Source organism: Bubalus bubalis, chromosome 11 (genome assembly GCF_019923935.1).
Source record: "Bubalus bubalis isolate 160015118507 breed Murrah chromosome 11, NDDB_SH_1, whole genome shotgun sequence".
Taxonomy (NCBI): Eukaryota; Metazoa; Chordata; class Mammalia; order Artiodactyla; family Bovidae; genus Bubalus; species Bubalus bubalis.
The window spans coordinates 68,024,289-68,051,400 of NC_059167.1; the positions used below are offsets into that span (position 1 = coordinate 68,024,289).

At 40.9% G+C, this 27,112-nt stretch overlaps 1 protein-coding gene across 2 annotated transcripts in view; it reads left to right on the top strand.

The window, feature by feature from the left end:
- The window catches only part of FSIP1 (fibrous sheath interacting protein 1), a 217,394-nt gene that overhangs the window by 173,930 nt on the left and 16,352 nt on the right, over positions 1 to 27,112 (top strand). For both annotated transcript variants that reach the window (XM_025295937.3, XM_006073019.4), the window contains one exon: positions 15,953 to 16,463. In XM_025295937.3, the coding sequence (XP_025151722.3) occupies positions 15,953 to 16,463 (511 nt within the window). The remainder of the gene's footprint in view (positions 1 to 15,952; positions 16,464 to 27,112) is intronic.

Here is a 27,112-nt window from a genome sequence, read left to right on the forward strand (position 1 = left end):
TCATGTTTATGTAATGATGTCGGGCTTTGTGTGCCATGCAGAATGTATGGGGTAATTAGATGTTTCAGATACATGTCTAGACAGGGTAAAGCTTGAGGAGCACTGTTGAAACCCTGGGAAAAGCTACAGGCCACCCATTTGTGACCAGAAAAAAACTCTCCTTGATTATCAAGTTAAACATGGAGTTAACTCTCTGGCCCTAGACTTAACACATAAGAGGAAAATCAGATCTGATGAGATTAGACAGGACTGACCGCTTCATAGCTAGACTAGGCCTCACTGTGTGACTTCTTTGAGGCTGCTAACACTGGGATCTCCCAAATATCTGGTATTGTGCAGTTGAGGGGCCTGGATTCCCATTCTTAGAATTGCCCCTTCGGACTAAGTCATTCTATTTGAAGAACTTGCTCCTTGCGAAGATTATCCGTAGACCTAGATTGCTTTGTCTGAGGGGGAGATATGAGGAAACATCTCAGCACAGGTAAGTTTTGATGGGAGGGCAGTGAGACATTTAAAAAGGTTTGGAATTGATGTACTTTTTGAGAAGCATGTGCTCAGGGGAGAGGGCTGAGGAGACAGCCATGGGGTCTCCAGATGCCCTAGGGCAGGGAGCAGAGCAAGGAGGGGACATTGGTGAGAGGGAAACATGTCCTCTGCAGGAAAAAGCCCATTTCACCTACATTCCTGTACTTCACAAAAGTCATCTTTTGTCCTGACATTGATTATTTTGAGCACTGATATAAGTGTCATGAAACCATCCCCTCTCTGGTCCTTTTTGGTTACTGCGGTGCTTTCTGGTACTGAAGACTTTAGAGCATCTTCTTGAAGTGTCAGCTTTGGCAGGGGTGATGGAGATTCACTTTCAACCTCTTGCTCGAGTGTGTCCTCTCCTGGCATCTGATGATTGCCATAGCCCCATATGAAGTCAGTAGAGGACAGTTCACTCTTTGCAAACTACCGTGACACAATCTGAAAAGCTCTACTCTGGTACTCCAGACAGACTCTCAGTGGGTAGGGGCCGCTGGAAGTTGGGATGTGCAGATTTCAGGAGGCAACTTCAGAAGTGGGTCATCTAGCCCCTGCTTTTCAAGTCAAGTCTAGTGTTTCTCCCGGTGTTCCGACATTGATTGAAATCCGTCCTGCTTTGCGTCAGGCACAGTGCCAGCAGCCTCACACCTGTGTCTCATTCTCATTGCCTATTATTGGTTGTTAGTACTCCTCACGACCAGATGTTAGGAGTCAGTGAGTTAGGGTTTGACTTTTACAGTTTAGACATGTGAGGCTTTGAGAAATCGAGTACTCTGCCCAATATGAAATGGAACAACTGGGAATGAGAGATCTGGGGTTTAAACTCAGAAACGGCAGCCTCAGGCTCCTACTCTTGCTGTTAAAGGTGTTTTTTCTCCTCCTGGGGATTTCTGTTACTTCCCCCCATCCCCACCCCCCTCCCCCAAGCAGAAAGATAGCATGCAGCCTAAGAACACTGCACTTGGGGGCACTTTACCAAATGGAATGTCAACAGCTGTGGGACAACAACACGGAGAAAGGATGCTGGAGATGCATTTAAGAAGAGGACAAATGCCACGTATTTGCACAACTTGTCCAGCACTTTGTGTTGATCCATCAGTAACTGCTGACAAGAAAGGGTTTGCTCCTGCTTAACTCTCTTTCAAGCCTGGTCTTGAACTCTTCCCACCCAGAATGAAGGCAGACCTCCCCTGTCTTGGCAGTGAATGTGACTTTGTACAGAACACCATTCCATGGCCACTTTTACAGCTTGTGTTGGTCATTTTCTGTTTATCTTGACACTCAAACCTCAGCTATCTTGCCTTGGCTCCAGTTCGTATTCTCCCTCCAGCTTCGCTATCTCTGACTGCCCTGGGCAAATGTCCTCCCAGGACTCCAAGGGCTTTTCTCCTTTGAGCTGATCCCTCAGGCAGTGCTGAACTGTGGCAGTAGGAACCAGCTTTAAGCCATAAACCCCAAGGATCCCAAAGCATTACTTTGCCTCCTGTGACCTTGACAGTGCTGGCCATAGTTCGGCAATGTCTGTGCCCAGCCAGCTCTGCCTTGCAAGCCTCTGACCAGTTTGTAGAGATTGGGGCAGAGCTGCTGCCCCACTGCTCCCAGGCTGATCCTGCGCAGCTCCAGCTGCCACTTGCAGAGCCCTGCCCAGACTTGGAAGCTGTGGCTTATTGTGACTGTCTCAGTCTGGAGGAGCAGAGCCTGAAATTTACAAGCTGTCACTTAATTGACTATAGTAGCACCAGAAAAGCGGAAGTGGGTGGGGGCAGTAAAGCTGGCCACAGCAAGTATAGTTGATTGTTTCATCTTGAGGGATGTCTTCAGAGGGGATCCATACGGGGGCTACACAGTAGGGCAGTCCTCCCAGAGGAAGGAAGGGAAAGGATTTTATTCACTGGTTCTCCACTCTTGGTCAAAATCTACTCTAAGGGCCAACTAATTTGCACAAGTGTGGATGTGGCCAGCTGAGCATCTCCCACGTTATTAGCAAGTCACAACTCAGCCTCAAGAGGACAGCCTTGGATGAGTGGCTAGAGGGGTGTGCCTGAGGGTGACAGGAGGGGTGTGGCAGTGGCATCAATAGCATGCCTAAATATGTAGCTGTGGGGGCAGCACAAGCCTTGTTAGATCCGCTCTGCCCTGCTTCAGGCAGGTGCACAGCTCCCAGTGATGGATAAACTGAATACAGTCATACTGGAGCATTTTAATGCCAGTGCAACTTGGTCCCTGGGCTTGTCCGTGCTGCTAGGAAACTTCTTGTATATTCAAGGAAATAGTTTTCCTTTCCAGTTCCCAGGGTTGGGGCATCTCTCTGAGGGATGTCACGTATGTGGGTTGTGTTATGGAACCAAACTTGAGTCTGCTCTCTGGGGCACAGTTAAGCCAACTGACTGACAGCAGGTTGTGGTGAAGGGAAAGTGTTTGCTCTAGGGCACCAAGCAAACAGTCCAGGGCAACTTGTGCTTAGAAGACCTGAACTCCCCACAGACTTTCAGGGAAAGGTTTTTTAAAGGCAGAGTGAGGGAGGGGCTTTGAGGGGTATGTGATCCGCTCGTGGACCTTCTTCTGACTGGTTGGAGGGGAGGTAATAGGAAGTCACCATCATCAATCTTCTGATTACAGTCAGTCTGAGATCTTTGCTTGTGGCAAAGTACAGTTCACGTCTTCTACCTGGTGAGGGCGTCAGCACATGCACTAACGACGTGGCTCAGAATATTATATGAAGTGCTCGAGGAGGAACTAAAGATCCTTGACTTTGTTTAATGGCTAAACTGTTTGGTCCTGTTTGACTGTTTTCTTTTGCCTTTGCATTTTGTTTTTCCACTTCTCTGATTAAATTTAATCTTTGACTAAAGTTTTTCTACAGACAAAAGAGCTGCAGAGGACATGGGGGAGGGAAGGCTGTCTGGGAAGGCTGCATAGGGTCCTGCTTGGTGACCAGTGGGGTCCAACTGAGTGTTCTCTTTGCTTGGGGCTGTCTAGATAATACTGCCATAATAAGATCCTTCACAGCAAAAGGCAGAAGAGCTGTTCTCGGAGCAGCTGATGAATGTGGCATTGATGGCCGCTCTCTCTGGAAAGCAAAAGTCCTCTTGGTCAGAGCCTGTAGGCTTTGTTCAACCCATTGACAAGCCGTGTGAGGTGCTGTATCTCCACTTTGTTTCAACACCCCTAGAGATAGCCTCCTTTGTGGTCTTGTGGGCTGGGCGTGAGTGGTGGTCAGTTATCCTCCTCAACACCTGTTGGATATACCCCCCTGACCTTATAGGAGCGCTTGGTGGGGATGGTCCTGTACTGACCACAGCACTTCTGCCTGCAGGCTAGCCTAGAGAGTGCATGTTGAAGATCCCAGAGACAGGGTTCTGAGATCACCTTCTCCTTAATGGGAAGTTTAGATGATGTCAAGAGACGTATTTAAAGTTTTAGGGAGGCAGCCCTGTGGGCATACAGAAGTTCTTTAGGTTCTTGTTTTTTGGGCTTTTTTTTCTTTTTTTTTTGGAGTTATGGCACCCTACTCCAGTACTCTTGCCTGGAAAATCCATGGACGGAGGAGTCTGGTAGGCTGCAGTCCATGGGATGGCTAAGAGTCAGACACGACTGAGCAACTTCACTTTCACTTTTCACTTTCATGCATTGGAGAAGGAAATGGCAACCCACTCCAGTGTTCTTGCCTGGAGAATCCCAGGGATGGGGAAGCCTGGTGGGCTGCCGTCTATGGGTCGCACAGAGTCGGACACGACTGAAGCGACTTAGCAGCAGCAGAGTTGATTAACAATGTTAGTTTCACATGTACAGGTTTCATCAAAGTAATTCAGTTATGCATGCATCTATTCTTTTTCCATTTAGGTTATTACAGAGTATTGAGCAGAGTTCCCTGTGCTATATAGTAGGTCCTTATTGGTTATCTATTTTGATGATACCAAATTTCTCTAACTTGACTCAAGTCCCAGCTGACCTCTGACAAAAGGGTGAGGCTTGATCTGGACTCTGGCCCACATTTAAGCATTTAAGTAGGTAGTGGCCGTCCTGACTTCTGACCCCATCATGACCTCCTCTGACCCAACTTATCTCTACATAGTAAAGATAAACTTCAAACTGAGAGTAGAGAAAACCATGCAAATGATTTTCACAACTGTTACTGTGCAATAAATCAGCAATCTTGCCTAGCAGTGAGACATGGTTGTTTTAAAAGTGACATGCAGGATTTATTTCTCCAGGGAGTAGGGGGTGGGTGGGTGGTCCAGCCCCCTGTGACCAGAAAAAAATGCATTGTGTGCAGGCTTGTCCACCTCATTGCCAACAACGTCCTGGTTAAGCTTTGTTTTGCTGGGAAAATGTAGGGCAGGAGTGCCAGGCTTTTTCCAGCTGTAGAGTTGTATCCCAAGCCTTGTTTCTGCAAAGAAAGTGACAGATGTGTTAAAGAGGGGCCATTCCAATGTCTTGCTCAGTGCAAAGGGAACCTGATTGAAGTGGATCTACTGTTTCTATCCTAGAAAATAGCAGCTGCTGACAATCCTAAAATGATAGTTTTCCCCCAGAATGGAAAGATGAGAGCTCCCTTTCCCCATCATTGTTTTATGAACCAAAGTTGTGAAGTCAATCTAGTTCTCCATCTGCACCCTTCTGACTATGTCCCCAACTAAAGCTCAGTTCCTGGCCCCTTTTCAAATTGGAGGAATGGAGAATCCCATACCTTGGTTCTAGCTCCTCCCATCCATGCCCACCCTTCCTTTATACACTGGGATTCTGCTGGCATCCCACCCTTCTCATCCTCTTAGAAACAGAAAGCCTGATTTCATGGAGAGCAGCTCTGGTACCGAGGCTGGGAAAAAACCATCACTGAGGGCTCAGGGGCACAGCAGCCTTTCATTGAGCAAACACATCAGGCAAACCCTCCCAGGCCCTGCCTCGCCCAGCCATTTGGGGAAGATAGGTGGCCTGGGCAAGGGCAGTGTCCTGTGCTAAATAGTTACTTTGACATGCAGGCCTTGCATCAAATCAGGCTTCCAACACCACTGCAACATTCATGAACTCACTTCGGAACCACTTGTCTTGACCTGTTTCACACTCTGTGTTATTCTGTCCACAGATTCTCCGGCTTCTGACCTGAGGGCTGACTCATTTTCCTGTTTACAACCTTGCCTCAGCCCTCATTCCTAATGTTTTACATAGTTTCTCTGGCAATGACCTTTGCTTTCCTTTTAACTAGAGTTCAGATTCTCCTCTGGCCGGACAACTTCTGAGTATTCTGGGTGAAAATATGCCAGATCTTGCTTGGCCCCCAGGACCTTAGTGACCTCCTAAAGAGTGTTGTACCTGCCAGACTTGCCTCTATGCAGTTGGGGCAGTCTCAGTGTAAGAGAGAAAGAGGGAGGAATAGGATAAAGAGGAAAGGAGCTAAGGGGAAAGGAAAGGGAAGTCACTCAGTCATGTCTGACTCTTCGCGACCCCATGGACTGCAGCCTACCAGGCTCCTCCGTCCATGGGATTTTCCAGGCAAGAGTACTGGAATGGGGTGACGAATAAGTTCATTCCTTCTATGAATCCTTGGCACTGCATCCTGGTTGATGCAGACATTAAACAGAATACTAATCACTTACCCTCACCATTTTTTTAGACTTTACTCTTAAGAGCCTCAACTAGTGATATGACTCTATTGAGCCTGTATGAACAGATTGGTGGTATGTCAACTTGCAAATGCTGTTCTGTAGTCCAACTATAAGTCTTACTATTCTATCCCAAGTGATTATTTTCTGACAAGTAATTCTGCTTTTATATCTCAGTGAGCTATTCAATGAATGCTCAGACTGAATGAGATTGGTGAAGTTCAGCAACACCTTGATTCTTAATCCTTTATACTTTATTAAATGTCAGGTCCCTTCTATTGTTTATGTACTTAATAGCAGTTTCAAAAGTTGCACAATGATCAATAGATCCCTCTCTGCTCATGCCTTCTTCTTTGGGAAATACCCCTTACCCCAAAACATGGACTTGAATGGCCCAGTTCATACCATGTGACCCTCACCACAGGTGATTGGACAAGTGGTTGAACACTTGAAACTGACATGGTCAGTCTGTCACCTGCTCAATGACCAACTCAGTTATCTTGCTTAAAAATTTGAGCTAATGGACATAAAGACCATGGTCAGTCATTGGTGGGTGTTAGACTCAACATCATGTCGAGTGCAGACAAGAGTTAATTCATGCTACCTGGTCAAGCTGAGGTTGTGAGAGAGCAGAAACCATTAATAAACAGAGAAAGCTGATTTGGAGAGAGGAGGTTGGATTGAACAAGCAGTTGAGACCATAGGGACTTAGTAAGAGAACAAGATGAAGAAGATGACTTTGGTTCCTGGGGGCTTCTCAGCTCCAGACCCCAAGAGGCCTGTTGATAGTTCATTTCCTGCTTGTTGATGACTTCAGCAAACCATCCATGAGATGACTTCTTAGATCTTTCATCAATACTCACCTCTACTGCCTGAATAAAGAGTTTTCCAGGCAAGCAAAAGCTAAAGGATTAGTTCATCATTCCCTACCTTGTGTTTTTGAGATAAGGATTTCTGTTCCTTGTGGCTAAAAACCTTTGATTACACCACTACTTAGGTGTTGCCAGTAATGGCTGCAACAAAGAGTTGTAAACTTATATATTGGTAATTAAGCAAAAGGTGGAATGTTTTCTAGTTGCTTCTTTTAAAGTAGAACTTGATGTCATTGAAAGCTGTTTACATCCATACTCTTGCTGTTAATCATTTAGGATGTTCCGGTTTTCCACCCTTTTCTCGTTTGTGATAATTGTATTGGCTTTATAGGGTGTGTCTTCAGGAACTTAACATTGTGGGCAGGAAAATCCACATCAGACATAAGCTTACATCAAAGGACAAAATTGCCTTTGCTAGTTTATAATGCTTGACTTTCTGGTTATCTGCACCAGAGATGTAATCTTGATTGCCTTGTCAATAAATCCAGGGTGAAATGAGTAGAGATTTTTATGGCTGGGGAAATCCAGATACAGAGCATAGTATGGGAGGCAGGGATGAGGGTGAGGTAATCCACAGTCTGTGATCCCTCTCCAGCAATTACAAGTTGCACTCCCCATCAGATTTAGCTCCTACACCAAACTGGTGTTTGTATGGGTGGAGAAGTGTAAACAGTGGGCACCCTGGAAATGGAGCTGAGGTTGTCTTTTTTTTTTCCTCCCTGAAATGAACTAAAGGAGAGGACACTGTATAAATCTGGGCAAGATACTAAGCTAGTGTGGGTAATAGAGTCCAAAGTTAAGTGAAATAATCTACAGGAAGAGTTTTTAATATCTGAGGGAATGGACTGAAGAATGAAGCTCAGTTTGGAAAAGGACATGTAGAGAATGGTAGAGGGAGAACTCATTTATAGTGAGAGGCTGTGTAGCCTGGTAGTTAAACATGTAGGCGGACCCAGACTACTTGGATTCAAGTTCCACCACTTACTAGTTGTATGCCCAAGGACAGTTTTCTTAATTTCTTATTGCTTTAGTTCTTCATCTATAAAATGGGAATAGCAATAGTATCTACATAGATTTGTTATGAAGATTTAAGGAATTGATACATGTAAGGTGCATAGGGCAGTATTGGCCCAAAGTAGGTGCTTAGTGAATGCTGGTTATTATTCTGTAAGACATCACCTGGGGTGCCAACAAGACCAGTGAGATGCGTGATACTAACACCACAAGTGGTCTATAGTATTTTTTTTCTAATGAGAACATCGAATACATTTACTCATTGACTCTGGAGTGTGTCTGTTTTGACTAAAACAAGAAAGAAGATCCATAAAAAGGTTACTAAAATGAGGATGGGAAAAGAGGGGCTTTCATAGAAGGAGAGAAAATAGATTGGGCTCCGGTCTGGAAAAATGAAGACTGAAATGCTCTATGGTGAATTTCATAAAGGACAGGAATAGCGTGAATAAATAACTTGTTTATGAAATACTGGAAAATTAGAGCTGGCATGAAAGATGCATACTTTGAGGTGAGGACTTGAACAGATGGTTACTTGACTGTGCTTGCTCAGTGAGTCATTCAGCTAATGGAGCTCATTAGGTCAGAGTTTCAAAGCAAACTGGGTGAAGGATATGGATTATGGCCCCTGCACTATCAAGGGTCATCAGGGATATTTGTTATAAGACCCAGTTTAGTCCCATTCAGCATTTGTAAATAACTTATATTAATGTAGTACTTAGCCATTTCAAAACACTCAGCAGCCTTAATTCATTTGATTCCCACAATACTGATTTACTGAGCTTAGGTTCTGCAAGGTGGGCAAGGTTCTGCAGAGAATCAAAAGATGAGAAAGATGGCTTGTGATGGTTTGTGTTGCGTCTGATATAATTACCACTATGAAACACTGTGATGAATTTAATTTAATCTGCAGGCTTAATATACTTGGTTCACTTTTACTTATAATGTTTTGAGACTAGAGAATTTTTCATTATTTTTTGAGTTCAAGATTGGTATTGTGAAGAAATTCAAGAAATAAAAGTTTTTTTTTGTGATATTTTGTCTTCATAAATTCTATACAGGTCACATTCTGAGGTACAATTGAACATCTCATATTTATTTTTAATTTTGGAGTAGTTATTCACAAAAAGCACTTTTGGAGCTGAAAGTTAATGCAGAGTTCTTCAGGTCCCTATTTCATAGCTGCATGAAATGGGTCCTTAAGTGACATGAACAAGGTGGGAAAGCTTGGACTAAAGCCCAAGTTCTAGTCTTCTAGGTTTTCTTTCCCATCAAACTGCTTCTCCCAGAGGATCAGGGTGATTGTAGTTGAGCTTATTTCTCTGTGTGTATTTGTGTGTGTGTGTGTATTTGTGTGTGTGTGTGTATTTGTATGTGCACGTGCTTAGTTACTTCAGTCATGTCCAACTCTTTGCAACCCTGTCGACTGCAGCCTGTCAAGCTTCTCTGTCCATGGGATTCTCCAGGCAAGAATACTGGAGTGGGTAGCCATGCCCTCCTCCAGATTTCTGTGCTTTATCTTGGAGCACTCAGGAGTTGATGTACTATGGACCCAGTGAGGCTTAAGCTCCAGGGCCCCTCTCTTGTATGAACCTTGAGTGGGGAGAGGAAGCTAGGTTGTAATCAGGAAACATTTCTATATGAGCATTTTTGGTAAATGATCTAAAGAGATAACATAAGAGATGAACTTGATTTTCCAAGCCTCCATTAAATTGCTGTGATCTTTTCACATTCTAAAGAAAAAGAAACTCACTCTTGTACCTATTTTCTATTTGTATTTTTGTATTATTTTTCTTAAAGAAGTACCTTTCCCCTGCTACAAGATTATATAAATTTCAGGCTCCTTGAAATCTGGATAGGCTTCTGATACCCAAAGATATAGCTGGTTGACATAAGACAAACACCAACAGACATAAAAGGGGAAATTGACAGTAACACAATAATAGTAGGAGACTTTAACACCCCACTCACACCAATAGACAGATCATCAAAACAGAATATTAATAGGAAACACAAGTCTTAATATAAATAGTGATGATCAGGGTAACCAAAAATTGTGATTTGACTATTTTGGAAAAATGGTAGGAAAGAGAAGGGATATTTGAAGTAACAAAGTTAAATCTTTGGCTACTGTTAAAAGAAGTCAGCATATAATTGATGTAATAATACAGTAGCATCGTATGATTGATATGAAATGTGAGGTATTGACACAAAACTGATCAGTTAGGAAAGAAAACTATTAAGAAACAGTATAAAGTCAATGGCAGGGGAAAACTTCTAAGGAATTAAAAGGGGTTGACTCTGAAAAACAAAACTAAAGAGTGGGGACAAATGGGACAAGGAGCTACCATATTTGCTTAAACATTTAAACAGTTATTTCTTTAGCATTTTATTACTTTGAGAAAATTTAAAGTAACTTAAAACAAAAATAAAAGTGCCATTAAAAATTTTAAATAAAATTAATTTAAAAATAATAATTTGAAATATTAAAATGAAATTCCAACCAGCTCTTTTTTTCCTTGTATAATATTTCTAATTTTATTTTAAATATTTTATTAAAGGATAATTGCTTTATAGAATTTTGCTGTTTTCTGTCAGACCTCAACATGAATCAGCCACAGGTATACATATATTCCCTCCCTTTTGAAATTCCCTCCCATCTCCCTCCCCATCCCACCCCTCTCTGTTGATGCAGAGCCCCTGTTTGAGTTTCCTGAGCCATACAGCAAATTCCCATTGGCTATCTATTTTACATATGATAATGTAAGTTTCCATGTTACTCTTTCCATACATCTCACCCTCTCCTCCCCTCTCCCCATGTCCATATTCTCTATGTCTGTTTCTCCACTGCTGCCCTGTAAATAAATTCTTCAGTACTATTTTTCTAGATTCCATATATGTGCGTTAGAATATGATATTTGTGTTTCTGACTCACTTCACTCTGTATAATAGGTTCTAGGTTCATCCACCCTGTTAGAACTGACTCAAATGCATTCCTTTTTATGGCTGAGTTATATTCCATTGTGTATATGTACCACGATTTCTTTATCCATTCATCTGTCAATGGACATCTGGGTTGCTTCCATGTTCTAGCTATTGTAAAAAGTGCTGCAGTGAACAATGGGATACATGTGTCTTTTTCAATTTTGGTTTCCTCAGGGTATATGCCTAGGAGTGGGATTGCTGGGTCATATGGTGGTTTTATTCCTAGTTTTTTAAGGAATCTCCATACCATCTTCCATAGTGGCTCTATCAATTTACATTCCCACCAACAGTGCAAGAGCATTCCCTTTTCTCCACACCCTCTCCAGCATTTATTGTTTGTAGACTTTTTGATGATGGCCATTCTGACTGGTGTAAGGTGATATCTCATTGTGGTTTTGATTTGCATGAGGGATTGGGGGCAGGAGGAGAAGGGGATGAAAGAGGATGAGATGGCTGGATGGCATCACTGACTCAATGGACGTGAGTCTGAGTGAACTCCGGGAGTTGGTGATGGACAGGGAGGCCTGGCGTGCTGCGATTCATGGGGTCACAAAGAGTCGAACACGACTGAGCGACTGAACTGAACTGAACTGAATAATGAGCGATGTTGAGCATCATTTCATGTGTTAGCCATCTGTATGTCTTCTTTGCAGAAATGTCTGTTTAGGTCTTTTTCCCACTTTTTGATTGGGTTGTTTGTTTTTCTGGCATTGAGTTGCATGAGCTGCTTGTATATTTTGGAAATTAATCCTTTGTCAGTTGTTTCATTTGCTATTATTTTCTCCCATTCTGAGGGCTGTCTTTTCACCTTGCTTATAGTTTCCTTTGCTGTGCAAAAGCTTTTAAGTTAATCAGGTTCCACTTGTTTACTTCTGTTTTTATTTCCTTTACTCTAGGAGGTGGGTCATAGAGGATCTTGCTTTGATTTATGTCATTGAGTGTTCTGCCTGTGTCTTCCTCTAAGAGTTTTATAGTTTCTGGTCTTGCATTTAGGTCTTTAATCCATTTTGAGTTTATCTTTGTGTATGGTGTTAGGAAGTGTTCTAATTTCATTCTTTTACATGTGTAGTTGTCCAGTTTTCCCAGCACCATTTATTGACGAGGCTGTGTTTGCCCCATTGTATATTCTTGCCTCCTTTGTCAAATATAAGCTACCCATAGGTGCATAGGTTTATTTCTGGGCTTTCTATCTCATTCCATTGGTCTATATTTCTGTTTTTGTGCCAATACCATAGTGTCTTGAGGACTGTAGCTTTGTAGTATAATCTGAAGTCAGGAAGGTTGATTCCTCCAGCTCCATTCTTTATTCTCAAGACTGCTTTGGCTATTTGGGGTCTTTTGTGTTTCCATATGAATTGTGAAATTTTTTGTTCTAGTTCTGTGAAAAATGTCATTGGTAATTGGATAGGGATCTATCTCATTGAATCTGTAGATTACATTTGGTGGTATAGTCATTTTCACAATATTGATTCTTCCTACCCAGGAACATGGAATATCTCTCCGTTTATGTCATCTTTGATTTCTTCCAACAGTGTCTTATAATTTTCTGTGTACAGTTCTTTTGTCTCCTTAGGTAAATTTATTCCTAGATATTTAATTCTTTTTGTTGAATGGGATTGATTCTTTAATTTCTCTTCCTGATTTTTCATTGTTACTATATAGAAATGCAAGTGATTTCCATCTATTGACTTTGTATCCTGCAACTTTGCTAAATTCACTGATTAGCTCTAGTAATTTTCTGATACTTTCTTTAGGGTTTTCTATGTACAGTATCATGTCATCTGCAAACAGTGAGAGCTTTACTTCTTCTTTTCTGATCTGGATTCCTTTTCTTTCTTTTTCTTCTCTGATTGCTGTAGCTAGGACTTCCAGAACTATGTTGAATAATAGTGGTGAAAGTGGACACCCTTGTCTTGTTCCTGATCTTAGGGGGAATGCTTTCAGTTTTTCACCATTGAGAATAATGTTTGCTGTAGCCTTATCATATATGGCCTTTACTATGTTGAGGTAGGTTCCTTCTATGCCCATTTTTTGAAGAGTTTTGATCATAAATGGGTGCTGAATTTTGTCAAAGGCTTTTTCTGCATCTACTGAGATTATCATATGGTTTTTAATCTTTCGATTTGTTAAGGTAGTGTATCACATTGATTGATTTGTGTAGATTGAAGAATCCTTGCATTCCTGGAATAAACCCAACTTGATCATGGTGTATGAGCTTTTTGATGTGTTGCTGAATTCTGTTTGCTAAAATTTTGTTGAGGATTTTTGCATCTATGTTCATCAGTGATATTGGGCTGTAGTTTTCTTTTTGTGTGTTGTCTTTGTCTGGTTTTGGTATCAGGGTAATGGTGGCCTCATAGAATGAGTTTGAAGTGTTTCTTCCTCTGCAGTTTTTTGAAACAGCTTTAGAAGGAGAGGTTTTAGCTCTTCTCTAAATGTTTTAGAATTCTCCTGTGAAGCCATCTGGTCCTAAGCTTTTGTTTTTTGGGAGATTTTTGATCACAGCTCCAATTTCAGTGCTTCTAAGTAGTATTCTATAGTATTCTTTCTTGTACAACTTTTTTTGTTTGTTGTAGAGTTAATAATTATATTATTTTCTTTGCTTATTTTTCTGTAACATCTCTGAAAAAATACCTTTCCTTTCTTTTCGTATAGCTTCTTGTTTTTTCAGAGTTCACAATTATTTTTCCTTTGACTTAATTTTATGTGTATCTAGCTAAATAAATCTTTGGAACTTCTAAGCATTTATCCTATCAATATTATTTGGGGACATGGTCAAACATATCAGATAATCTACCAATTTTCCACAGCCCCCTCTTTTATTTCCTCCCAGAGACCTCCTTCCATATTCCTTCACCCTCTTGCTCCTGGATGGACTGATTTTATTCTAAGGTCTGGAAATTTCATATGTTAAGCCTTTGGTTTGATGTTTGCTGAGGATAACAATCAGTGGACCATTTCTAAATCCTAGTGAATTGTTTATGCATTGCAAGGAATTTTATATAAGCAGTTTTTGAAGGTGTATTTTAGTTATCTGGTACCATATAAGGACTGCTTTCATTTTCTAGCTATCTAGCTTCACATAATTGGGTGAAGGAAATGCTGCTAGTAATGGATAAAGTACTACATCTGGATACCTGAAATGTCTAGTGATTAAAAGTAGGATTTGCTAATATATGCTACAACTCTTTTTTTTTCTTTAGAAAAGCTACAACTATTTTTTTTTGTCATGCACATTAACCTCAAGGTGAATTACCTGAATTTTGAATCCCAGATGATTATTAAGAATATATTCCCAGATAATTTCTTGTTACTTTCAAACTCTTAATGGTACTTGCCAGTATGAAACTTGGTTTTTAATATGTGGAAGTTAAATATAATTTTAAAACATATGATATATTTTAAAAGCATGATATGAAGTTCTTTTTACATGCTACTTTTTGTTAGCTACATTAGAGGCGTTACACAGTTATAGGGAATTAACTATACTAGTTCCATGATAGCTTCCCACCAGTTCTTTGTAAATGCAGAATATTTGGTTAATTCTTACTGTGTACTACAGATTAGACCAATAACATTGTTTTACTTTATTGAAGTAAAAGTTAAGGTCATTACAAGTCATGATTAGGTTTTCTTATGGGGACTTCTTATTGTCAGATAATTCACTCCCCTGTAAAGGAAGATTAATGTTATCCTAGATAATCTACTCGGAGAAGGCAATGGCACCCCACTCTAGTACTCTTGCCTGGAGACTCCCATGGACAGAGGAGCCTGGTAGGCTGCAGTCCATGGGGTTGCTAAGAGTCGGACATGACTGAGCGACTTCACTTTCACTTTTCACTTTCATGCATTGGAGAAGGAAATGGCAACCCACTCCAGTGTTCTTGCCTGGAGAATCCCAGGGACGGGGGAGCCTGGTGGGCTGCCGTCTATGGGGTTGCACAGAGTCGGACACGACTGAAGCGACTTAGCAGCAGCAGCAGCAGATAATCTATTATTAAGTCAGGTACAGTGCTAATTCTTTAAAGAAGGAGAATTTTTTTCAGTGTCTTTCAATATATTTCAATCATGTTCCTTTCCAGTCATTGTTGCAATTCAGGTGGCATGCTGTTCAGTTGAATTCTTGTAGAACACATAGCTCTATAATTTTGTTTAATTAATTTTGTTTCCTGAGAACATTACTGGAAGAGAAAAAAAATGTTTTAAAATATTTAATATCTTGTTTGAAACGATCAATCCTGATAATGTTTACAAACAGAGATTAAATGGCCAAATCCTCCTGCCAGAGTGCTCTGCTGTTGGAATGCCCCTGGCCTCTGTCTAGACCTGTAGCACTGAAGCCACTGCACATCTCAGGATGCATCACCCCCTCTCCCTTCCTTTTCTGTCTTCCATAGTATTGTCCACTGAAAGCTGTAGACAGACATAGGAGTGGTGAATCCCCAGGGGCAGGTTGATCCACCCTGTTTGCCTGAGTTAAGGAATTGGGTGGTGATAGGGTTCATACCCAGAAATGGAGGAAACAGAGAAACACCAACTAGATATTGTGGCAGAATTTCTTGCTTTCTATCAAAAGAAGTGGTTACTTACTACCCTGCTTGATGCCCCAAGACTTAAAAAATTGAAGGGGTTTTCTAATATCTTCATTTCAGCCCAAGGTTATAACTATATGTGGAGTGTTCGTGGTTAGGTTGGTGCAGTAATTTGTTTCCATCAGTGTCATGGGACTTTTCTGGCTTTTAGTATGTGTGATTGATTCTAAGCTTCTTCTCTAGGCGTGTTGTACATTTCCCCTGCAATTCTGAATGGCTTAAAATGAATGATTGTACTATTTGGGTGTTTTGTGTAAAGGATTTTCTGTTACTTGCATTTATATTGTATTACTGAAAGCTTACCAAAGATAAATGTGTTTACTCATTCAACTGACTGAAAACTTTTGGTTTGTCTCATCAGTTAGATTCAACATCACTTCTCTCTGAGGAACAGTTAAGGTGTCTTCTGGATGAATGCTCCTTCAAACAAAAATCCACAGTTAGACTGTCTCCAGAAAGAGAAGAGAAAGACATTGAGGATATGATACCTGAGTTCCCCCAACTTTCTGGATCTAGTCTCTCTGAGTCATTAAACAGGTCAAAAACAAAGGTTAGAAGCACTGAAGTGGAGGACGTAAATGTGCCCAAGAATGTAGAATGTGCAACATCCAGAGGCTACTTTCTCACCAAAGCCTTGACTGGGCATCACATGTCACCAGCTCTTCTCCTTGAAGCAGAGAATGTGAAATGCCTTCAGTTTTCTGAGGACAAGATTATTAGTGATGCAGAAGACTACTTTATGTCTAAGACTCTGGGCATTGGGAGACTGAAAAGGCCCTCTTTCTTGGATGATCCACTGTATGGGATCAGTGTGAGCCTTTCATCTGAAGACCAACATGTGAAACTCAGCCCTCCAGAGAAACTCAAACCAGGTGAGGCTTGGAGAATACGCTGAAAATAATCTTTACTAAACACCTCAATATAAAGGTAATACAGTTCAAAATATAGTAGGATAAGGAGGTATCCCTGAAAGTCACAGACGGGTCAATTAAGAGCGTGCTAACATAAGAACATATTTATTAATATTTCTATCAGATCATTGTTGGGATTAGTACTTTTACAAAATACATTATTTTTAATAACTAATGCCATTATTAGTTATGGTAGTTATGGTTATCCAGAAAGCAGTGTTGATTTCAGAAGAAAAGAGAAATTAGTTTGAAGGGCTACAAATAATTTGAGTAGATTTGCTCAGTATTTTAGCTTCCAAATATCAGTGGTGAATATTTGTTCCGAGGAATGAATTCGTGGAATGCTGTGTATCATTGTGGTTTTGTTAGTTTCGGTATACAAACTTCCCCTCCCAGCTACTTGTATATTGTCAGGGTTTTTTTTTTTTTTTTTTTTTTTTTTGATCGAGTGTTGCATCTTACCAATGGTACAAAATACCAATACTACGGGTAGTTTTTTGGATATAAACAAATATTCAATTATTTATGTTGGAGGTCTAACATGGTCTGTGTTATATTTGTTGAGTTTATAAACTCAAACTTTGAAGTTAAATAGCTTCAACTTTTCCTCTCATGTAGGTTAAAATATATTTCCTATTATCTATTAAATCTATAATCTATTAATTCTGAACTAACTCCTTAGCCCTGTATTTCTGACTGCCATCTGGATATGAATTCAAACTAATTTCCTCATCCTTCCCTCTCAACTCAGATTTTCCTCTTGACTTCCATTTCCTCAGTCACCCAGGCTTAAAATGTGAGTCATCATTGATTCTTCCCTTTCCCTCGCTTCCCACTTCCAGTCTTCAAATCTTGTTTGTTCTGCTTCTGCACTGTCTCCCATGTCCATCACTCCCTTGCTGTTCCTGCCCTCTCAGCTGGATCAGTGCAGGAACCTGATCAGGTATGCCTGCTCTGCTGTCTCTTCTCCTGCCATTGTTAGCCACCTAAACTTATTCCCCCAAAGTACAACTTTGATGAACATACTCTCCAGCTCAAAAAGCTTCCACGGCTCTCCTCTGTCTGTTGAATGAAATTTGAATTCCTTCACTTGCTGTTCAAGGCCTTCAGAATCTGACCTGAAGTTGTCTTCATAATCAGTCTCTATGCAGTGCCTTAAATGTTATTCAGGTTATGTAGCTAATTTGGGCTCAGGATGTACAGTGCTCTCTATGTTGCTCAAGTCTATTTCTTCTCAGGAACGTGCAGGTGTACCTTCAATGGTAGTTGAATTCTAACCCCATCCTGTCTATGTAACCTTCCCTGTTCCTCTCTTTTAAAAGTTTTACTTCTCTTCTGAATGTCCAAGGGTATTAGTCCCCTATCACATCATTTTACACACAGTCTCACATTGTTAGGCGCACACACCCATATACTCTTCCTTAGAACTACGTAACCTTTTTGAGGACAGAGGTCCTATCTTCTGATTCATTGTTACATCTTCTCTGATGTCCAATGTGCTGCCTTAAATCAGTTCAGTTCAGTTCAGTTGCTCAGTCGTATCCGACTGTTTGCGACCCCTTGAATCACAGCATGCCAGGCGTCCCTGTCCATCACCAACTCCCGGAGTTCACTCAGACTCACGTCCATCGAGTCAGTGATGCCATCCAGCCATCTTATCCTCTGTCGTCCCCTTCTCCTCCTGCCCCCAATCCTCTCAGCATCAGAGTCTTTTCCAATGAGTCAACTCTTCGCATGAGGTGGCCAAAGTACTGGAGTTTCAGCTTTAGCATCATTCCTTCCAAAGAAATCCCAGGGCTGATCTCCTTCAGAATGGACTGGTTGGATCTCCTTGCAGTCCAAGGGCCTCTCAAGAGTCTAAATCAAGTGCCTGTTTAATAAATAAAGGAATTTAAATTATCCAGGTTTAGACATGTGAGTGCGTGCTAGGTTGCTTCAGTCATGTCCGACTCTTTGAGACACTATGGACTGTAGCCCATCCGGCTCCAGGAATTCTCCAGGCAAGAATACTGGAGTAGGTTGCTGTATCCTCCTCCAGGTGATCTTCCCAACCCAGGGATCAAACTCACCTCTCTTACATCTCCTGCGTTGATAGGCAGGTTCTTTACCATTAGCACCATCTGGAAATCCCTAGTTTTAGTATAATACACTGAAAATGCAGTTCAAATTTATTCTTCGCATTATGAATGAAAGCACGTGGTATTGCTTAAGAATTATGCAAGCCTGATATTCTATATAAAGATTTGGAACTTTTTCTTTTTTTTTTTTAGTGAAATTCCACAAACTATACTCTCTTTACCTAGCAGCAGAGTTTACTTACAACAGATAATTCAGTTAAATGAGTGTGGTCTGTCTTCTCCCACTAACCTTCTTCACTTAACAAATAGACTGTAAAAACTTTGTTCTACTCTAAAATTGCAGTGTATTTTTCTTTTTGGACAAAAAGGTTTTATTAGGAAGAAAGTATTGGGATTTCTTTTTGGTCAACTGTAATCAAAACTTATTTAGGTGGGTATGATGATTTATTGTGTATGGGGTCTTATTCTCATGGAATCAGTATGTGGGGGTTGAGAGGAGCATTTTACTGGGACATGACATTACTTCCATGTGAATGTCAGTCACACTGATGTACATCTGTCGCCAAGTGGAGCATGAAAATATGGAATGAACTAGAATTTAAGAGCCTGGTAGGCTGCATTCCATGGGGTCGCTAAGAGTCGGACATGACTGAGCGACTTCACTTTGACTTTTCACTTTCAAGCATTGGAGAAGGAACTGGCAACCCACTCCAGTGTTCTTGCCTGGAGAATCCGAGGGATGGTAGAGCCTGATGGACTGCCATCTATGGGGTCGCACAGAGTCGGACACGACTGAAGTGACAAAGCAGCAGCAGCAGCAGCAGAATTTAATGTGACATAATGGAAAGAAGCTATGGTGATTTACCTGTAACTTCTGAAAACATGCCTCTGATGGCTCTAGATATTCCCAGTATTTGACTAAAACAACCTTGTGATTATGGAGGTTTAAGATAGAATAGATGTGAATATATGAACCATATTTTACTTTCTGTTTATTACATGATAAACTTTAAGGAATAAATCCTACATTATTATTTTGGATGCTTGTCAGCCTATCTGAACCTGGGAGTTTTTCTTTTACTAACCTCAATATTTACAATTATTAAAATAACTTGCTAATCAATTTATTCTAAAATACCAAATTAGACATTATGTGATTTATGCAAAAGTGAACCCCAAAAGTAAATGCTAAACCAGTTTTCCTGGGAAAAAGCCTTTTAAAGAAGTAATTATAATGAGAAATTACAGTGTATTCAGCTATTATGTTATATTCCCTCTCTTTCTCAGGAAACAGATATGTGTGAATATATGATTCAGATGAGATTTCTGTAAGCAGACAGGAAGAAAATAAGAAGAATCATTCATCATTTTCTCTTTAAGTAGCAAATATATTATTTTCCTACATGAACTGAGGTCTGTCATGAATTTTAAAATTCTGCTTCTAAAACATAGAGTCAGATAAAACTTCAGTTCAGTAGCTCAGTCGTGTCTGACTCTTTGTGACCCCATGAACTGCAGCATGCCAGGCCTCCCTGTCCATCACCAACTCCCGGAGTTTACCCAAACCCATGTCCATTGAGTCGGTGATGCCATCCAACCATCTCATCCTCTGTTGTCCCCTTCTTCTCCTGCCCTCAATCTTTCCCAGCATCATGGTCTTTTTAAATGAGTCAGCTCTTTGCATCAGGTGGCCAAAGTATTGGAGTTTCAGCTTCAGCATCAGTCCTTCCAGTGAACATCCAGGACTGATCTCCTTTAGGATGGACTGGTTGGATCTCCTTGCAGTCCAAGGGACTCTCAAGAGTCTTCTCCAACACCACAGTTCAAAAGCATTGGGGTCCAAATCTAGTGACACTGAGGACCAATTTCAATTGTGGTATTGAAAATAAGGATTTGCTTCACAGATGTATTAGAAGTTTCCAGTGTGAAGTACCTCATTTTGGGGCAAGTGTAGTTGATTTACAATATTGGTTTCAGGTGTGTAGCATAGTGATTCGATATTTTTGCATATTATACTCTATTAGTGGTTATTACAAGATAATGTCTAGAATTCCCTGTGCTATATAATATATTTTTGTTGCTTATCTATTTTACACATAGTAGTTTGTATCTCTTCATCACATATCACTAACTTGCCCCTTCCCCTTCCCTCTCCCCTCTGGGAACCATTAATTTGTTTTCTCCGTGTGTGAGTCAGTTTCTGTTTTGCTGTATACATTGATTTGTATTATCTTTTAGATTCCACATGGAATTGATATTATATGGTATTTGTCTTTCTTTCTCTGACTTAAGTATAATATACTCCAAGTTCATTTGTATTGCTGTAAATGGTAGAATTTAATTCTTTTTATGGCTGAATAATATTCCATTATTGGAGAAGGCAATGGCATCCCACTCCAGTACTCTTGCCTGGAAAATCCCATGGACAGAGGAGCCTGGTAGGCTGCAGTCCATGGGGTCGAGAAGAGTTGGACACGACTGAGCGACTTCACTTTTAGTTTTCACTTTCCTGCATTGGAGAAGGAAATGGCAACCCACTCCAGTGTTCTTGCCTGGAGAATCCCAGGGACGGGGGAGTCTGGTGGGTTGCCATCTATGGGGTCGCACAAGGTTGGACACAACTGAAGCGACTTAGCAGCAGCAGCAATATTCTATTATAGGTAGGTAGGTAGATAGATATGTCCCTTTTTATGCATTTTTCTGTTGATGGTCACTTGGATTGCATCCATATTTTGACTATTGTAAATAGTACTGTTAAGAACTTTGGGATCCATGTGTTTTTTTGAATTAGTCTTCTCATTTTTTTTTTTTTTTTTTTTCCTGAGTATAGAACCAGGAGTGGAATTCCTGGATCATATCGTAGTTCTCTTTTCAGTTTTTTGAGGAAACTACATATGGTTTTCCACAGTAAATGTACCAATTTACATTCCCACAGACAGTGTACAAGGGCCCCTTTATTCCACATCCTAACATGTGTTGTTTGTAGACTTTTGGATGATAGCCATTCTGGCAGTTGTGAGGTGATATCACATTTTGTTTTGATTTGCATTTCTCTGATAATTACAGCATTGAATATCTTTTTTATGTGCCTGTTAGTCATCTGCATGTCCTCTTTGGAAAAATATCTATTGAGATCTTCTGTTCATTTTTTGATTGGGTTGTTTTTTTTGATATTGAGTTGTATTAACTGTTTATATATTTTGGATATTAAACCCTTGTTAGTCATATCATTTGCAAATATTTTCTCCTATTCTGCAAGTTGTCTTTTTGTTTCATTGATGGCTTCTATTGTTGCACAAAAGCTTTGGAGTTAAGTTAGATTCTGTTTGTTTAATTTTGCTTTTATTTCTTTTGCCTTAGGCTACAGACTAAAAAAAGTTACTACAACTTATGTCAAAAAATGTTATGCCTATTTTGTCTTCTATGAGTTTTATGGTTTCAGTTGTTGCATTTATGTCCTTAATCTGTTTTGAGTTTATTTTTGTATATGTTGTGAGGAAATGTTGTAGCCTCATTCTTTTACATGTAGTTGCCCAGTTTTCCCAGCACCACTTATTAAAGAGAGATTTTTCTCTCCATTGCATATTCTTGCCTTCTTTGTCGTAGATGAATCGACCATAGGTGCATTGGTTTATTTCTGGGCTCTCTGTTCATTCCACTGATCTACATGCCTGTTTTTCTGCCAGTACCATGCTGTTTTGATTTCTGTAGCTCTGGGTATAGTTTAAAGTCTAAAAGGGTTATACATCCAGCTTTGTTCTTATTTTTTCTCAAGATTGCTTTGGCAATTTGGGGTCTTTTGTGGTTCCATATGAATTTTAGGATTATTTGTTCTAGTTCTGTGGAAAATGGAAAATGTCATGGGTATTTTAATAAGTCAGAGAAGGCAATGGCACCCCACTCCAGTACTCTTGCCTGGCAAATCCCATGGACGGAGGAGCCTGGTAGGCTGCAGTCCATGGGGTCGCTAGGAGTCAGACACGACTGAGCGACTTCACTTTCATTTTTTAGTTTCATGCATTGGAGAAGGAAATGGCAACCCACTCCAATGTTCTTGCCTGGAGAATCCCAGGGATGGGGGAGCCTGGTGGGCTGCCGTCTATGGGGTCTCACAGAGTCGGACACGACTGAAGCGACTTAGCAGCAGCAGCAGCATTTTGATAAGTATTGCATTAAATCTGTAGATTGCATAGGGTAGTATGGCCATTTTAACAATATTAATTCTTCCAATCCAAGAGCACAGGATATTTTTCCATTTCTGTGTATCATCTTCAATTTATTATATAAATGTTTTATAGTTTTCAGAGTATAGGTCTTCTACCTCCTTGGTTAAGTTAATTCCTACATATTTTATTCTTTTTGATGTGATTTTAAAAGAGATTGGTTTTAAAAGGGAAAATTTTCTTTTTCTGATAGTATTATTGGTATATGGAAAAACAATAGACTTCTGTGTATTAACCTTATATCCTGTTCCCTTGTTGAATCTATTTATTAGTTCTAATGGGTTTTAGGTAGAGAATTTAGAGTTTTCTATATAAAGTATCATGTCATCTACAAATATGACTTTTACTTCTTCCCTTCCTTTTTGTTATCTTTATAAAAAAACAGCTCTTGGTTTCAGTCATCTTTTCTAGTTTTTTGCCCCTATTTATTTCTTCTTTGATCTTTATTATCTCCTCCTTTCTGAGCTGACTCTGCTGCTTTTAAGTATGTGTTTTTCTCTCTCCCTGTTCAAAACTCTTGCCCCAGAGAAGGGGGCTGCTGAAGTAAGTAAGGTCCATGCACAGACAGAAGTCTGATGTGCTACTTATGGACGCAACCATGTCTTTGCTCAGATGCAGGCTCGAGTGCTAGTAACCTTTGTCCCTCACAACTGATCACTGCCCCCAGCTTCTACCACCCCTGCCCTGTGGTGGAACCATTGTCCAGGGCTGACTGGGGCCCATGTGGAGTCTTGATGTGTATCAGGAGGTGAGTTGCGGTGGAGCAATTGCTGTCAGAGATCTGAGCAGTTTCTGAGGTTCCATTTGAGTAAATGCCAACAATGGCAGCTGCCATCCCACCCAGACTCCACCTCAGGACTGGGTTACCTTTGTGTCCTACAGTTGAGTCATTTCTTGGTCATGGGCACCTCAGATTCAGTGCCATGGTGTGGCATGGGGTGAGCAGGCTGGAGCTTCGCCTGGGGTACATGGCAAGGGAGGTGTGGAAAACCAGCTGCTCCTAGAGCGAATGTCTCTCTGTCCTGCCTTAGGCCTAGCCAGTGTGTATGCACTCCTTATATGAACAGTCTAAGCTTCCCACAACCCTTCTAATTGTTCCAGAGGTCCTCCAACAAGCCAAGGGGCTTATCTCCCCTCTGTAAGACCCCAGACTGGAGCACCCGACCTATTGCTTGAACTGCTCACTCCCCAGGGCAGGTGTCTGCTTGAGTAATCTCCATTTTCATCTGAATCCTCTCCCAGGGGCCCACGTCCTGTCCTGATTGCTTTTCTTCCTTTCCTAATTCTGTGTGTATCTTTCTTATAGCCTCGGCTGTATGAGTCCTGCCAGTTTGTTTTCAGAGAGAACTGTTTCACATTAGATGTGCTTTTCATGTGTTTGTGGGAGAAGGTGAGCTTCATGTCCTTTCACTCTGCCACCTTGATTGCCCCCTCCTGAAATGCTTCATTTTTCATTCTGTGCTTTAAGTTTAGTGGCAACTACTGTTATTTGACTTTTTGGATATAAGGTCCAATAAATTCATTGTTACACTTACCTACTATTGGGGTTTCAGAAGACTGATAAATAGCGTCTTCTCTTCCCCACTCCTATCAAACCAACTGAGAGATGTATAGATTCTGACAAAGGAAGATTAGGAGGTTGGCTTTATTGCTGATGAAAAGTAGGGGATTGATGCCACCTGGGTAGGTAGCCAAATGGTCTTCTTGATGTTATGCCCTCAAGATAAACCTACATACTCACTCTGGCAGAGGTGGAAATCGTCAAGCCTCACCCATCGAGACCTGTCCATGCGGATCAGTAGTACAGAGGAGCAAAGGGCACCCTGGCAGAGAATGGTGACCCCCTTGGAGAGAGGAATGAGTTGAGCATGCTGTTTCTTCCACTAGACTCACCAATCAGATAACTGGCTGTTCTTTCCCATGGTGGGGGTGAAGCTGGATGCATCCCCACATGGAAGTGTGAGAGGAGTGAGTGGTCTTTGATCACATCAACCACGGAGACACTGCCAGGTACTCTAGTGCTGCGGGTCTGTGGTTAGTCTAGTACTTAATCAAAGCTTCTTATGCTGAATTGATTTCTAGATAATCAAAAAGGCATCTGTGCATGTACAGTTTTTTTTTTTTTCTAATCAAGCACTTGAGCTGCTTATGAACAAATTCATGTAACTAAGAGGAAAATATGATTGGCAAATAACAAAGATAGAGTAAGGCATAAAGGGACACAAAGTCAGTCACAGAGTAAAAAAGGGGGACAAGACTGCACTAATTTTTCAAGGAAAACAGTGAAATTTCCCATAGGACCCATTTATTGAATAATGTTTTTTAAAATTTCTATAACAAATGTAACAGTGAATCAGATAGGGTTATTTTTAACATAACACCATTAAATGAAAACTAAGGAGACCAGCTGTCTTGGTTTGCTCAGGAGTGTCCTGATTTTACCCTGAATGTCCCTTGTCTTGGGTAACCCTCAGTCTCTGGCAAACTGGGAAGGTTGGTCACTCTAAACTGAAACTGAGAACATAAAATCAAGGAGAAAATTAATTACCCAAAGGATAAAGTTAACAGAGTCCCACTAAGTATCAGGATTCGAGGCTAGAACGTAGATGAGCAGAGATGCCTGGCTCAACAACCCACCAGCATGATTGGTTTAGGGGTTAGGAATGTGGGCTGTGAGTGAGACAGACCTCCGTTTGAATCTTTGCTTGACTTTTAGTAGATGATCTTGTGCAAGTTACTTAATCTCTCTCTCCTCTCTACCTTGGTTCCCTTATCTATAAGATAATATGGCTTCAGTACTTATCCTCTAGGATTGTAATAAGAATCAAATGAGAAAATTCACATAAAATGATTAGTGCAGTGATTTGACTTGGCTGGCCTACATAGTACTTAACATTTCATCAGATTTCTCATGAAAGCCTAGATTTCTGACTTTTCTAGCAAATCAGCAGGTCTTACACTTGTGGAGGAGAGCTGAATAGCAGATATTCCCCTTAGGAGCACGTACTCTGCTGGAAAACGTGGCCGCATCTGGCCCTCTCCACTTCATGTGCTTGACCCTTTGGAGCCATATGAAATCCATCCCATGTTATAAGCCTTTGTTGCTTAGAATATTGTCCAATCACTGGAGCATTGTTAGAAGATCAGGGCCTAAGGCCCCACCCCAAGCCTACTGAAACAAAATTTGCACTTTAATAAGCTCCCCTGTGATAATTACAGTAAAGTTTGAGAAGCTGTTACAAACCACTAGAACATTATTCCTAACCAGGATGAATGTAGAGATCATCTGGGAATTTGTTTGCTTGTCCGTTTTACACCTATGTCCAAGGTCCTAGCTAGACTTATTAAAAGCAGGCTCCCTGGTGTGGAGTGTTCAATCTGTCAAATTAATGCAAGTGACAAGATTTTGCTGTGCATATTGAGAAATATGACCTTGAGTTTATATATAAGAAAACTAATTACATTATCTTATTAGGGTCCTCAGATAGAACAAGTTCTCAGTTCAGTTCAGTTCAATCACTCAGTCGTGTCCAACTGTTTGTGACCCCATGGACTATAGCACGCCAGGTCTCCCTGTCCATCACCAACTCCTGGAGTTTATTCAAACTCATGCCCATTGAGTCAGTGATTTCATCCAACCATCTCATCCTCTGTCATCCCCTTCTCCTTCTGCCTTCAATCTTTCCCAGCATCAGGGTCTTTTCCAATGAGTCAGTTCTTCGCATCAGGTGGTCAAAGTATTGGAGTTTCAGCTTCAGCATCAGTCCTTCCAATGAATATTCAGGACTGAATTCCTTTAGGATGGACTGGTTAGATCTCCTTGCAGTCCAAGGGACTCTCAGGAGTCTTCTCCAACACCACAGTTCAAAAGCATCAATTCTTCGGCACTCAGCTTTCTTTGTAGTCCAACTCTCACATCCATACATGACCACTGGAAAAACCATAGCTTTGACTAGATGAACCTTTGTTGCCAAAGTAATTTCTCTGCTTTTTAATATGCTGTCTAGGTTTGTCATAACTTTTCTTCAAAGGAGCAAGTGTCTTTTAATTTCATGGCTGCAGTCACAATCTGCAGTGATTTTGGAGCCCAGAAAAATAAAGTCTGACACTGTTTCCACTGTTCCCCCATCTACTTCCCATGAAATGATGGGACCGGATGCCATGATCTTAGTTTTCTGAATGTTGAGCTTCAAGCCAACTTTTTTACTCTCCTCTTTCACTTTCATCAAGAGGCTTTTTAGTTCCTCTTCACTTTCTGCCATAAGGGTGGTATCATCTGCATATCTGAGGTTATTGATATTTCTCCTGG